General features: G+C 42.5%; 1 protein-coding gene across 7 annotated transcripts in view; it reads left to right on the plus strand.

Moving 5' to 3' along the window:
* The window catches only part of INPP5A (inositol polyphosphate-5-phosphatase A), a 253590-nt gene that overhangs the window by 59427 nt on the left and 178973 nt on the right, over positions 1–15190 (plus strand). For all 7 annotated transcript variants that reach the window (XM_083843924.1, XM_083843925.1, XM_083843927.1 and 4 more), the window contains exons 2-3: positions 2147–2188; positions 14864–14964. In XM_083843924.1, the coding sequence (XP_083700050.1) occupies positions 2147–2188; positions 14864–14964 (143 nt within the window). The remainder of the gene's footprint in view (positions 1–2146; positions 2189–14863; positions 14965–15190) is intronic.

Raw genomic sequence — 15190 nt, forward strand, 5'->3', positions numbered from 1 at the left:
GTAAATCCAGGCTGTAAATAAAAGTAGGATTCTTTAACGGGCTTTCACAAATGACTGTTTTCTGTCCATTTTGGATTACTTTTGAAACTTAGTAGGTCCCTGAGGCATCTTGTGACTAGCATAAATAAAGTAAAGAGAAGTTAGGAGAGTGTGGTTTTTTTGTTGGTTTTCTGTTTGTTTTTAAATAAAAATTGCCTATTACCTACTAAATAAGACCATACTTTTTTCCATTTTGAAAACAAACACGCAGCAGTGTTGAAGTCTGCTTGTGGTCTAATGCAGGACTTGCTTATCTAGCTTTCATAACTGCAAAAAGTTTTTAATTAGAAATTTAACAATCCCCAAGTCTTGCTTTCTTGATAGTTTGAATTTAGCCTTTTTGTTTGGATCATATACAAATCATATACAAAGCATGTATGCAAGTTCCCCATACACATCTGTTTTGTGGACTGATTAAAAACCTGTAGATCCCGTGCTGTCGTCGTCATTTAAGGTTAGAAACCGGCTTAAAATCACAGCAGCTCCTTGTTTGTTTTCTTCTTGTTGCTTTTATAAAAGTGCTAGTTCTTACTTATTACTCACTGGGTTGACTCATTAAGTTCAAAATGAGTAGAAAAAGGGTTAAGTTGTGAAAACAAGCAGTTAAGGAGACAGCGTTCTTCTGGAGGGAATATTTTATCCCTTGCTTGGTTGCCTACAGTTTTTATTTGCGTCTGCAGCTTCCTTATTCTGGCTTTGTGTGATGTTGTTCGCTTGAGGGGAAGGGCATGGGTGGGAGACATGGATGTTTTGTTCTGCATGTTTATTAATTTAAGACGTCCCTGAACTCGGGCCAAGATCCATCCCGGTTGGCTTCAGGCGCGGCGCAAAGGCCTCTGCTGAGATGAGTCGTGGTGCTTGCGCCCAGCCGCCTGCCCCCCGGCAGCCTCCGCGCTCGCAGGGACCGAGAACAGCAGCTGGCTTCGCTAGGGATCGCTGAGAGAGTTCATCGCGAGAAAAAAGGATCGCTCCTACGGAGCGAAAACTTTGCCTTCTTGGCCAGTGAAGTCTGAATTTCAGAATCATCACGGAGTGATCAACAGAAGGGGGGGCAATGGAGAGCAGGGGACAAAAGTAGCGCTTTCCCCCCCCTCAGCTTTCAAAAACAAAATATGTATTTTTTGGGTCGGCGCAGGGGGAGGCTACTCAATTCTTTAGCCAGCTGTGAGCGAAACTTCATTCAACAAGGAGTCAGAATAAATGGATAAGTTTAAAGTTGCATTCAGCTACTTGAAAATAGCACATATGATGGGAAAATAGAGCAAAATGGAAATTTTCATGCCAGTATGTTTGCCTCTGACCAGCTGGTGTCATCCTCCCTTTAGTAACAGTTATGAGGCATCTCTCTGGTTTCCAGTGTAATACATTCTGCTGCCTCCAACAAATACTGTGCATTCCTGCTATTTCTGTAAGAGAAGAGGCTGATTTGGGTCTGTGTTCCCCGCTGTGATGCAGAAATTAGCGAATCTTGTTGACAATATAACTCAGTGAATGTCGTGGCTATTTCTGTATTTAGCATGTAGAAGTCAGCTATCTACCTTCATAATTGTATGTTTCTTAAAAACGCAGACCTTTGCGCTTTATTATGTTTGTGCTTTTGTAGCTTATGTAGCAATCTTCAACTTTTTTCCCAGCTTGTCTTTGACAGGAGCTCTAATGAGCTTGAGCATCCTGCAAAAGCACAGTGGTGCCTCCGGGCCAGTTTGTTAGAATTAAATCCATGTAATTTGAAGCTGTGTCCTCAAATTGCAAAAACTGGGTATCAGCAGTTCATATAAAGTTCTTGATATCCAGGCAATGAGCGTGTACTTTAAAAGCACATATTTTGATAAGTATTAAATCAACAGAATTGATTGCTTGATAATCTTGTAAGTACATGAACATAGTGAAGTCGTACACAAAATGCACCTTCTCAGTGAAAATCTGAGGGGACTCAGAAATCGAAAAGGAAAAGTCTGTCCGTTAGAGCTCCTGGAGGAACATTTAAATGTCCTTTTTTTCTATAACTGTGGAAAAAACTACTCACTTGAATGCAAGTACTGGGGTAATATTATAAAAATACATTACTCTTATTCTTAATTATTTTTTTTTCTGTTTTGTTTTTCAGCCAGAAAACTTACAGAAGAATTGGCTTCGGGAGTTTTATCAGGTGAGGTAAAACTTATTTTCTCTTCGAGTGCTATACTTGTTTGTTTGGTAGCTTGTTTACTAATGTAAAGGTCTTTTGCTTTTGTGAGTTTGAAGTCACTATTTTGTAGTCAAAACCAGTCTTAAAAAGTAGGTACCTTTTTGTCTTTCTAAGTAGTGAATAGTGTATAGACATTACGTTTTCTTGTTGACAGTTGTCTAACTAAAAAGTCTCTGACACTTTATAAAAATTACTTTAGTCTCACATGAAATGGTCTTTTAAGTCTCCCGAGAAAGAAATGTATTTGAGTAAATTCAATAAAATAAAAATTGTGACAGTCTAGTTTGTTTTTATTAACATTTAACAATTTTTTATGTTGGTTTGCAATAGATCGTCCCTTCTGTTTGCCCTTTATTTTATTTTTTAGGCAATATGAAAATACTGAACTTGAACTCATATTATAAAATGTTGAAAACATAACCTTTTTTTTGAGCATAAAAGCTGCTCTAACAAATTCTGGTTTTGCAGTAGAGATTTGTTTTACTTGTTGATCTCATGCAGAAACGTGCAAGTAAGCAATGGAAAATGAGCGCTAAAGGAACACCAAGGTGTCATGCTTTCTGTGTAGCATTATTAAGTGCTGTTTCACCATGGCAATTTATATCTGCCAGAATTGATAGAATTTGAGGTTCCTTTATTCATGCTTAAATCTCCTATATTGAAATGGTTAACGTAACACTATTCTGCTGTTCAAGTTTTAAAGTGAAACCACAGCATATACAGCAAACTTGACTTTCGATATTTTATCGTTGTTTTTTTGTGACTCAGAGCATCACAAAAATTATTTACAAGGTCAAGGTACATGCAATCTGGAATATTGTAAAACAGTGCAGTTAGCTTTTTTCTGGCAAGTTTAATGTAATTACAAAAGTCTGAAATTAAATAGCCAGTCTTATATTCCACACTATCTGTCAGCTTCACAGAAGATTAATCTGATTATTTTTCTTCTTCCATCTTGTTTAATTACTGCCATATGTATGTGGTGCTCAAATGGTGCAGGTTTCTTCAGCTAATTCTGATTTAAAACCTCTGCACATCTTCAGAAAAGACTCTTTCTACGAAGAAAATGTAAAGTAGATATAAATAGATAAAACCCATATTTTTTTAGATCACTGCCTATTTTGTAGCATCACTTCTGCATATTTCTGGCAAGACTCCGTACACATTCGGTTGTTACTATAGTGGGGTGAGCACTATGGAAACGTCTGAAAATACTTTGTGGAAAACAGGAAGAGGAGGGGAAAAAGAGAGCTGCTAGTATCCCAGAGCAGAGACCACTAATGTGTAACTGGGCTTGGTCTGTCTTTGCTCCAGTGAATATCATGTATATGGAGTTCAAAACAGGGAGAAAATGGTTCATTAACATTCCCACGTGGCTGGACAGGTCCAGGATTCTGACCAACTGAAGTTTAACTGCAGTAGACCTGAACCCATCTCTCAGCTACAGTAGTTTCACTATGTCCTTCCTCCCTCTCCATTTCTCTGCCTTCCATATCTGCAATCTGAGAGAGCTATATTTAAAAAAAAAAAATGTTACCAGTTCCGCTTGTCACCAGCAGTAGTGAGACAGGCAGTCCTCAGCTTGTTTTGAGGAACAGTGCAGTCCAGGAGCCTTGAACCCTTCTTTGTTTCAGCCGTGTGTTCGGTAGGATAGCTGTTTATACTGTGTTCACGAATGCAGTAGGAAGTGGAATTATAGGTTATAAAAAGCTTTTTAGGGAAGAGACTAATATGCTTGTACTAAAAGTAGCACAGCACAGTCCTGACACTAGACTACATAGCAACCTAGTAAATGTATGACTTCAGAATTTTTTAAAATTTGTATTGTGCATGCCTGCTGGAAGCCCTCTACAAATTGAGATGCATCAGAAGCACTGGAAAATGACTTACAAGAAGACTCTTAATACTTCTTCATAAACTCGAAACCCAGATAAACCGCAGACCACAATTTTTTTCCATTCTTCTGAGGAATTCAATTTGCATATGTAGTTGTGTCAATACCGTTTGCATAACTTCTGAGGATGAAGTCCTTTTGTAAGCAGTCAAAATAATCTCCACAAAAAAAAAGCACTCTGTTAAAAATGTTTCTAGAAGTAAAACCCCATAATAGAAAATGTCTTCATCTTTGAGTAGATGTCAACATATTAATGAAGGAGCATTTTTGTGGCTTGTTTTTAAGTTCCAACAAATTAAAATAGACATTTCGATTGCTGTGAAAGGCAGATACAGGTCATAATCTATGCATTATCATGGATTATTTGCTATATGCATTTCCCAGAGTGTGGTAGCATGTGGAGGACTAAAATAACATTTACATGTCACATGCTGAAATCTTTAAACTTCTGTCATTATTCTACAAATATCTAAAATTGTTAGTATGAATTGTTAATGTTAATATGATTGTTAGCATGAAAAATCTAATGCTGTTAAATTACACAGTTCGTCTGAGAAATGCAAATGGAAAAATATTTTAAATTCCATGTGTGTTTTCAATGACAAATTACAACGTAGTAGCCCTCAAAGTAGCATGCTATTTTATTGCCTTTGACAGCACAATTGATACGGCTGAGAAATATTGCTTTGTCTGATCTGTTTTCCTCGGATACATCAGTCTCTGGTCTTGTAAAATGGAAGTCTGCATTTTGGATGACAGCCGACTGTGTATTTAAAAATTGATTTCACTGTCAAACACTGGGTAGCCTACTGCCAGTTCACTACTATTTGCTATTTCCCCCCCAAGGAAAAATAAAACAAAATGAAGGAGCAGTCCAGCTGAACTCAGTTCCAGATCCTTATGGGTATCGGCTCTTGGCGTGTTCCCAGAGGAAGCCGTGGCGGAGCCGTTCCCGTGTGTGTCCTGTGGCACTGAACAGGCGGCGCACTTGATGCGCCGTTGACAACCAGCTGCTCGGAGGAAAGGAATGGCCTTGGTCTCAAACTTGCTTGCTTTCTTGTTTCCCATTGCTAAATTTATAGTAAAGCTTATCCTTCTCGCTATGCTATATTTTCCCATTGGTGAATATGTGGTGTTCATTTTGTGGTTTCACAACACTTCTTGTGATACAAGCAGTAGGTATTGTGTTCTCATTATGTGTAGATCAGCAAGAAGGCTTCAAGCCAGGCTAGGTAAGCTTTCACAAAAAAAAAATTAAAAAAAACGTCGGCATCTTTAGTAGTGAGATATTTTAAGAACAAGAAAAGGCTTCTGAGGAATCCATCCACCTCTCCATTAATGGTTAACAAATTGGTCAAAGTACATCATCTAATTAAAGCATAATATCATCATAAAATTCCCCAAATGACTGAGGAACACTGTGTTCCTTCTCTTTCATGGATTACAATATTAACTTTAAAGTTAGCATATTTTAAATTACCTGTAAAGTAAATAAACAAATGTCACCTCTCCTCCCGTGTTCCTCCTCTTCCCCCCATGCTCCATCCCCTACCTGAGGCAGTGCATGAAGAATTACATATGCTCATGTGCTGGCAACTTCAAGGAGAGATTTTGCCTGCCCAGGTCTTCCACCTCTGGCTTAAAGTAGATCAGAGTGGTGGTTTTTTGAATGTGTAGATTCTTCTGAGCATCTATTTTCAAGTCCTGATACTCTTGAGAAGGAGCACAGATATCTGAATTTGTGATTTGTGTCTTCTGGTATTGGAATTGAGTCTGTGTTTTCAGCTTTCCTCTGTGAAGCAGAAAAGGTCTGCCTGTTCTTTAGGAAAAATGAGAATTTTCTTTAATTCAACCCCAAAAGCTAAATTTCTGCAACTTCAACTTGGAATGTTGTAGCTTGAGAAATGGACCGGCATTTTTTTCTGCTATAATTATAACCAAAGTTTGTGTCTTATGGCCTCTTGACTTAGCATGACTGAATTCCTTTTCTAATTTGTGAGCATGCGTAGGAAGGCCGGGAGCATCTCCCCGATGTGCAGCGCTGTGAGGGTGTCAGTCAGAGGCAGTCCCCCCGTCCCTGCTCCCCAGGCCCTCCCGGCTCGGCTCTGCGCCCGCTTTCTGCCGCTTCCCTCCGAGGTGTGGGGCCTGGCGGGGCGTGTGAAGACGTAGCCAGGAATTTGGCTGCTATTTTGTGGCTTATTTTAGGACTGCAAATTACATGTTGTTGGCCTTGAAAGTTCAAGGACCTCCTGTATGCTTAAAAAAAAAAAAAAAGGACCCCCCGCTTCCCCCCATTTTGGTGGAGAATGGAAAGTGCTTTAATGAGGCTGACAAAGGCCATGCTGATTTTTTTTTCTTTTTGTGGCTCTCTTTTTGCTGCAGTAGAGAAGGTACAAGCTGTGCTTTGCTTTTTAGCTGAACAGGAGGAAAAAGGAGCACTAAATGAGCTGGCTGCCAGCTGAGACTTTGCTTTTCTGCTTGTGAAGCTTGGAGTTGGAAAGGACAGCGAGTGGTTGTGCTTCGCTCAATATTTAAAACATGCTTTGATTTGGGGGCGGGGGGCTAGGTTCAGGACTTCCAGTATTAGGTTAGAGCTTTTCTTCGTTCATCATTGCAGCCAACGCCTCCTCTCTGCAAAGAAGCCATCAAGATTAAGGAAATGATTAAATACCCATTAGTAGCCATAGACATTACAGAAATCTACTTTCTTCTCTGTGTGGTATTGCTGACTCAAACGGTTATGTTGCCATTCTTAATACGTATCTTTATGCATGAAAAGGGTATGATTTTTCTGCAGAAATGAGATCATACGCAAAGCTTGCATTTTGAGTTTTTTTTTAGGTGGAGGTGAGGATGGAGACGGTGATGGCGATTCCTGCGATTCTCCTTTCTTGTGGCCGTGGCAGGGAGCAGACCTAAACCGAAATGAGAATTGGGCACGTTTCTCGAGCCGCCGTACTTCGGCAGCGAGGTCTGGGTGCTGCACGAGGCGGGGACGGCGGGGCAGTGCCCTGCCCGGTGGCTGCTGCGCCCAGCCGAGCCTGTCAGCCTTCCCGCGGCTTTGGCAAAATGCTGGGCTGGGGACATGCCAGCCCTCTGGTGGGTGTATCTCAGCTCCGTTTACTCCGAGTTTGACAGTTCTCTCAAGGGTTTGTTTTCAAAGCCCCTTTCTTCCAGGTGCTGGCCACAGCTAACTTTGTTGAAAACGTCTTTGCCTGCGCAGAGACGTGCTTGTGGTTGAAAAGGCGTGGACTCCTATGTCAGAGTGAAACATTAGGCGTTGTCTGTGACTTCAGACCAAAAAATAGGTCAAGTGCTTTGCTTCAAATGTAGTAGTATGGAAAAAAGTGATTTAGAGCAACTTTCAGTGTTATAGGTAGAACTGATGTTAAAACAGGCAGCATAGTTTTCTGATACTGACTAAAATCACAGACTTAACGTAAATAATGTCTGGTTTTTCAGCATTAGGTTATCAGTGCACATATTAGTGAAACTTAGCCGTAACGTCCTTAAAAACATTATTTTGTCTGAGAACATTATTTCTGAGAATTAGTTTGCATATAACCCTTGCGAAGAGTATGAAAAAAAGATTTAATATTTTCTAGGTGTGTATATAGATTATATAATCATATTATGGAAAGTCTCATTCTTCTTCTTAGATATAGACATTGTGGTAAATTGAATTTGAACCAAAGTTGATAGTTAAAACCATTATTGCTTGTTTAACTGACATTATTTTTCACCCTACCCCTATGATTACTAAATAATACACTGTTTTTCTTCTCTACTATTGCTCTCATCACTGATAGTCAAAATCTACTAGCTTAAGCTGAAAATTTCTATGTATGTGCCTTACTCTGAGTTTTGGAGGAAACATCCAGGGGAAAAAAATAATCTTTATTCTGTAAATGAGACCTAGAAAAACATTTCATTTCTGATCTGAAAAAATAAATATACGTACATGCTTGTAGCAACCGCTTCTTTACAAAACTGTACAGCCTGCAGGTTTCAGAGTAGGGGCTTGAAAGCCCCCCAGTTTTTGGCCAGTTAAAGAGCTGTGCTTCGCCCTTCCTTTGAAGACCATGGGGGTGGAAGCCGCGGGCTGGGGCTGCGGGGATGGAGAGCCGGGGAGCGCAGCCAGGGGAGGAGAGGCACCAAAATGGGAAGCAAACCCCCGCCTGCATCAGGGACTGAGGACAGGGACCAGGAGGCCGGGCAGCCGGAGCGCAGGTGTCCCAGGGCTGGGGGCCCCTGACCTGCGGGCGCCGCGGTCCCAGGCCCTCGGAGCACCTTGGGGAGCAGCCCAGGCGTCCCCCAGCCCTGAGCCGCGGGGTGAGGAGAGGTCTGCGAGCGTCCTTTCTCCAGGTGTTCAGTTGAACAAGTGGTAGAGGAGAGTGTAAAGCTGCTTAACCGGCTGATGATAACGTGTTGCTGCGGTACTTTGTAAGGGTTTAAGAAAAAGCTTTCAGGAGTTGCTAAAGAATGGCACTTAGGTATCACTAAATGTAAAGAACTCAAAATGCCAGTCATGGATTTACCTGTTGTGAGCATGTGTTGTGATGAGTAATCGCAGATCAGTTTCTTCCCGTCTAGTTTACTGTATTAAAATTTAAGTAGCAATTGCTAGGCAGTGACTTGCTCTGTTGTGGTGATGCTGCGGTCTAATAATACACCAGTAGTAATGTTCAGCTGTGGATATTCAAATCTGCGTTGAGGTCATGCAGCAGTAACCCCTTCACCCGGCCTTTCTTTTTCTTTCTTTAAATAGCTCGGTGCACTCCGAGCACAGCCCTGACTTGCAGCAGCAGCGGGGACCAGTTCTCCCCTCCAGGCCAGACGCCGGCCATTACCTCCCCTAGCAAGCGAAGAGCAGCGAGGCACCATCCGTCCCCTGCGAGAGCGCTCGCTGTCCTGCCCGGGTCCGGCCGTCCTGCCGCGGGAGCAGGGCAGCGCTGGGACCCCTCAGCCCCCGCGCTCTCCTTGCCATCCTCTGCCTCGAGCACTGCACGGCGCTCAGCTGCTCCACGAGCAGTGCTGAGGGTTCGCTGCCCAATCTCTGGCAGCATAACCTTTGAGCACCTTGGGCTCCACAATGTTAGAAGGATACAAAACTGTTAGAGAGTGTCCAAAAGAAGGCAACAAACTGGGTGATCTTTGAGGTCCCTTCCCACCCAAGCTGTTCTATGATTCTATGTAGAAGCTGGCTTTTCTGGATAACTGCTGCTTGGTGGAGCACTTGCTAAAATTATATGTTCAAAACCCTTAAAAAGAAACTGCAAATATTTGAATGCTTTAGAACTACAGATGGTACATTGACAGCATCTTTTACAGTGCACAAGAAAATGTAAACTACAAGAAAAGCTTGTAGTTTGATACTTTAACCACATTAATAGGTTTTTAAGTGATCCTAGGTGTAGAAGATAGAGGTTCAAGTTCCTCGTTTGCCTTGTTTGGACCGAGGTGTGAAAGCAGTGCCCTCCTCCGCGTGCACACGTTACCCCTTCTGTGAGAGGCTGGCCTCGCTGCTGCGTGGCCGTGCAGCGTGCGGTGCCTCGTCCTCTCCCAGCGCCCCGCGGGACTGCCCCTGCTCCAGCAGCCCTCTGCCCTGCGCTGGGACAGGCTTGGGGCACCGACACCGTGGGGCCGCTCTCCTCTGCCCCATCCCCTTGCCTCTCCCCTGTCAACATAGGTTAGAAATAGGAATGGGAAAAAGTGACCTGTATTTTTCACCAGTTTTATATCTACACCAATTAGATAACCATAATTATAATAATACTCAATTACCTGTATCCCCCCCCCAAAAAATTTCATTAGTGCTTCCATTACACTATTTTTGTGTATCCAGAAATTAATAATGCCCAACTTCTTAAAAATACTGTTTTACTGTAGATGCAAATTCAGTGTTAACGTGATCTATTATATGATCTGTAACCTCTGGCAACTGTGAGTTTTCAGCTCTGAAGCATTCATTATTCATTATTATGTACTGTTTGTTCTTTCATCACAGTAGAAAACTAGTAAAAGGTAATGAAGCAAAGCCAATTTGCTCATAGTTGGAGGGTATTTATTATAAGAGAGGATGTAGCTGGTATTCAGGTATGTTTTTGTGGTTTAACCTCCAAGGAATGCCACTAAGGCCTCCCACTGCTATGAAGCCAGTGCCATTTCCTCATTTTAAAAAGTGGCGTATGTATTTTTTTGTTGTTATTTTACCTTCTGTGATTTCAGACTCTCAGGGATTTGAATATGAACAAAAACGTGTCCTGCATCTAAGTTCAGACTCTGGAAATTGCTAGACTTCAATATTTTCTGTTGTTGTGGCTGTAGCACAGCAAATAATTTCACCAGTGTTTTGTCTTTGCAGGATCCCATGCTCAAGGCTCCCTATTACTCATCCTTAATGCATGTGGAATTGCTGATGCTTAGATCCTCTTTGAAACCATTTATTTTACTTTTGCCTTAACAATTTATTAGTTTTATTAGCTTTGTAAGGTGAGGTCCTAATACTAAGCAAACTATTGTAGCACTAAAAATGAATCATGTGACATGACAGTACATTTTTTGCTTTGTTTGCAGTAGGCAGTTACTAGATGTGTTACTTTGAAACAGTTAGACTCGGATTTGTTTGCTTTACAAGATTAAATAGTCACAATTGTTTTCTAATTATGGTAACTTCATAGAGCTATCCAAATAGATAAGATCAGTAGTTGGAAGCCAAAACTGATTTGGAGCAATAAACTGATTTAGACATTTGGAGCAAAACTGATTTGGAGCACGTGGAGAGTTGGGACTGCATGTTGTTTAGGCACCACAAAGAGCTCTGTTACGAAGTTTGACTTCACAGGCTGGGTTTAGTTAATAGTTATCTCCTAGATAGTAAAACAAAACAACTAACCAATCAAACTTCATAAAGATTGTGGTTTACTTCTTGGTTGTTACTGGACTCTGTGATGGTGGGCTGCTGGCTCCCATGAGGCAACGCTACTCCTGTGCTTTTGGATGTCACGCTTTTGTTGCTTATGTAAACGCTTGGTGTTTCGCTGGATGGTGTACTTTTTATAATGATTGTAAAATGGACACATCACCTTGCAAGATAATTAGCACAGCAGAAGTGTCCATCTCTGCAGGAGAGCAAGCACTCAGGAGCCGAAGCAAAAACGCAGCAGTCCTGCCTTGCACAACCTCAGACGCGTGATGTGGCTGTGAAGCGCAGCTTGCTCCCTGTCCTGCGGGTGAGGCTGGCTGGTTCACAGCATGTTGTCCTCGGGAAGAATGGGGCAGCCGCACGGGCTCGCTCGTTTTGCCATGTGTGCCTGTGCAGGCAGAGCCCCCAGGCAGCCTGGTCAGCTCCGCTCCCCCCTGCCGTTGCCCACCACTCACTGGAGAGGTTCGCCTGTGATTTTGGTTTCCAGAGCCTTTCCAGAGCCTGGCATTACTGTCTAACTGGTCTTCTAAAAGGAAGAGCGGGTATTCAGACTTCTGGAAATCAAAACCTGTCTCCTGAGTGTTGGTAGCTGTACTGAGAAGGAGCGTGTCCACAACCATGTTAAAAGATGCGTGTCCTGTTCAGCACTAAGTTTGGTGTTGGACAAGATAGTTGAAGAAAAACTTTCTCAGTGAAGCTTTCTCTTGTAATTCTTTGTAAATCTATAAAATCAGCTAGTATTAATGTAAGCTTTCACAGTTATATCAAATATACATCAAAGGAAAAGTAGGCGCATGTGCCAAGTTGGTTAAAACTACACAGGCTCTGGGTACTTTTAGCTGTCCTACCTGAAGTTTGCTTTTTTTTTCAGTTGAACTTTTTATTGGGTCCTGTTGTAGTTTGTCCTCAGTTCTCGCTGATGACAGCCTGTTTTTAAAACAAGATTGCTACGTAGCATGGTTTGTTCATTAACGCCAATTTATGTCCAAGTGAAGTGCATGAAGATCAGCAAAATACATGTGGGAAATGGCATTTACTTCTTCCCTTTACACTTTTCAGTACCTTACTTCAAAATGCTTCACAAAACAGATCTACACTGAGATTTGTTTCAGTTAGGGGGAATCTTAGGTTTCGAAGAGGAAGTGACTTGTCTGAAATCACGAAGAAGCCAGCAGCTCCTGTCTTCGTTTTGTGAGCTTAGGCTAGCAGCCTGGTAACTTGAGTTTACAGTGTGACTTGTAAATGGGCGCATGCTGTACTCCCATCGGCTCTGCCATTTGTAAGCCACTGTTAGGCTTCTCGCGGCCGCCAGGCCTGGTGCGGCCTTCACCCTGCGCGCGCTGACTGGCGGGGCTCGCGCCGTGGATGGCGGGGGCCTGACGGACAGCACGGCACGCGTGGCATCGCTTGGCCATGGTGTGCTGGCAGCTGCAGATCAGAGCTCCCGGTCGGCCTGCGTGCATTTTGGCAAGTTGCTGCAGCAGCTGGGCAGCCTCGCCTGCCAGCTGTAGCAGCAGTGCCCGTGGGTCTCGGGGCAGTTCGGTGGTCGGTCCTTCGCAGCACGGTTATCTTGGTGCACCGAAGGGGTGTTAGCTACAGGTAGGGCAGGAATACTGCTTGTCTTGTTCGCTGGAATGGAAGGCTGCTGCGTTTCAAATTTTGCTGATATTTAATTAATTTATTTTGATTTCTGATGATGTTATTTGCATAGTCAGGAATTAAGGAGTTCAGCTTCCTGTCATCAGATCAAAAGAAAAATTCCAACGTGGTTTAAGGGAGAAACATTTTTAAAGACTCTTTACTTCAATGTTGGTCATTGTTAGTTTACATCATTAAAATCACAACTGCAGAGGTTTATTGCATCGTTACCTTTTCAGAGTTGGAGGGTATCAGCAGCAAAAAAAACCAACAAAACAACAACAACAACAAAAAAAAAAAACCACAAAAAAAACCAAACAAGTATGAAAGGAAGGATTTCCCTGATTTTTTTTTTAGTTACTCACTGCACTGAGTTGCAGTCGGGAGGCTCTGCAGTAGTCGTGCCTGCCTTCTGCATGTTTGCCTGCCACCGCCAGCCCGGTGCCGGAGTGGGGCAGGACGCGGTGGGCTCTGCAGTGGGGAGGCGAGGCCTGGCCGGCGGCCCCAGCCGTCCCAGTGCCAGCGCCTGGAAGGACCGGCGGTGGCTTTTTGTTCCGCTCCAAGTGGCTCGCCGAAACCAGGCCATCCTGCCTCTGAATGGCTGTGCAGACAGCGAGGCCTTTGTGCCGGCTGGGACCTCCGAGTGCCACCGAGTCAAAAATGTTAACATGTTATTTGCCTGGTGTGTTTGCATCGATGCGTACTTGGTTAGTTCATACTTACCCCTTCAAAAATTGAAGTGGTTCTGTAGCTTGTGTCCGTTATTTTGCAAGATGATAAAATGTTAAATATGAGTTGTAGAGACTTAATACCAACACAGAAATGTTTTTTAAGCTTGTTGTTTGCAATGCTGGATATAGTTAACACAGAGAAAATTTGCAAGGGCAAAATAATGTGTTTCAAACAGCAGCAAACATATAAATGCTGCATATAAACAGCATATAAATGCTGTTAGACTTGATGCATAGCAAAAAAGCGTATGTTCTACTTCTTTAAGCATGATTGTATCCTAGGGCTGACAATTTAATATTGAAGATACTTGTGTTACACAAGACTAGCTTTTAAAACAGCGTGATGGCTTTATGTGCCTCCAGTGTTAGATACGTCTGTATATATACTTCCCACTCTGCGCTGGTGCGGCCTCACCTCGAGCACTGTGTGCAGTTCTGGGCACCACAGTACAAAAAGGGCGTGAAACTGTTGGAGAGTGTCCAGAGAAGGGCTACTAGGACGGTGAAAGGCCTAGAGGGGAAGACGAGTGAGGAGCGGCTGAGGGCACTGGGCCTGTTCAGCCTGGAGAAGAGGAGGCTGAGGGGAGAGCTCATCGCGGCCTACAGCTTCCTCACGAGGGGGAGTGGAGGAAGCTGTGGCTATTCTCCTTAGTGACCAGTGACAGGACCCACGGGAATGGTGTCAAGCTGAGGCAGGGGAGGTTTAGGCTGGACATCAGGAAGAGGTTCTTCACCGAGAGGGTGGTCGTGCACTGGAACAGGCTCCCCGAGGACGCAGTCACGGCACCAAGCCTGTTGGAGTTCAAGAAGCGTTTGGACTGTGCTCTTCGTCACATAGTCTGAATTTTTGGGTAGACCTGTGTGGAGCCAGGAGTTGGACTCGATGATCCTTATGGGTCCCTTCCGATTCAGGATATTCTATGATTATATTCTATGATTCTAGTGTGTATATATATTATTTAAATAATTCTGCAAATAAGATATTACATAAATATAAATATCAAATGTCATAGCTAGTCAGCATTCTGTCATGAGGTAATTGGTGATACTTGGTAAAACTGAGAAAAACTAGGAAATGAATTCAGGTGTTTGAACTCTTCAAATTCTGAGACAAGGAGACATTTTGATCCTAAAGATGCTAAGTCCTCCTGAAGGTGAGCTGGAAGAGGTTATATATTTGCATCAAATGCTTAGGAACAAATTAATAGTTTAAAAACAAAAATATTAACTTAAAACATTTGAGGTTATTATTGTGTATTATGAATCTTTTATGTGTACTAACAAGTGATGCTCCACTTACTGCTTATTACTGTTCTGCCAGTTACTTCTCAGATAATAGCTGATATTTCTACTGTCAGAAAGAACACATCTGGATTTAGATCATTTATTCTGTCTGTTAACAGTTGTGGATGCATTTTTTTTAAGATTTGTTTATCTGTTTGTTTCAGGTTGTACATACACACAAACCCCACTTCATGGCTTTACACTGTCAAGAATTTGGAGGAAAAAACTATGAAGCTTCCATGTCTCATGTGGACAAGTTTGTTAAGTAAGTAGCTGGAAAGTTGCTTTGTATTGCTAGTATATTATTCGAGGCAGAAGTAATTAAATGTGCAGAGTATTTCAAGGTGTATAGACTGAAATTTTGACAAGTCATATGACCTTGCAGGAGGAAGTTACTAGGCAAATGTGCTTCTATGCAGTAGTTGGGGTAGGTGTTTCCCAGCGCCTTCTCATAACGGCGATGTTTTAAATAGCTGGTGACACTGGCAAAT

The sequence above is a fragment of the Anser anser genome, assembly GCF_964211835.1.
Source record: "Anser anser genome assembly, chromosome: 7".
Taxonomy (NCBI): domain Eukaryota; kingdom Metazoa; phylum Chordata; class Aves; order Anseriformes; family Anatidae; genus Anser; species Anser anser.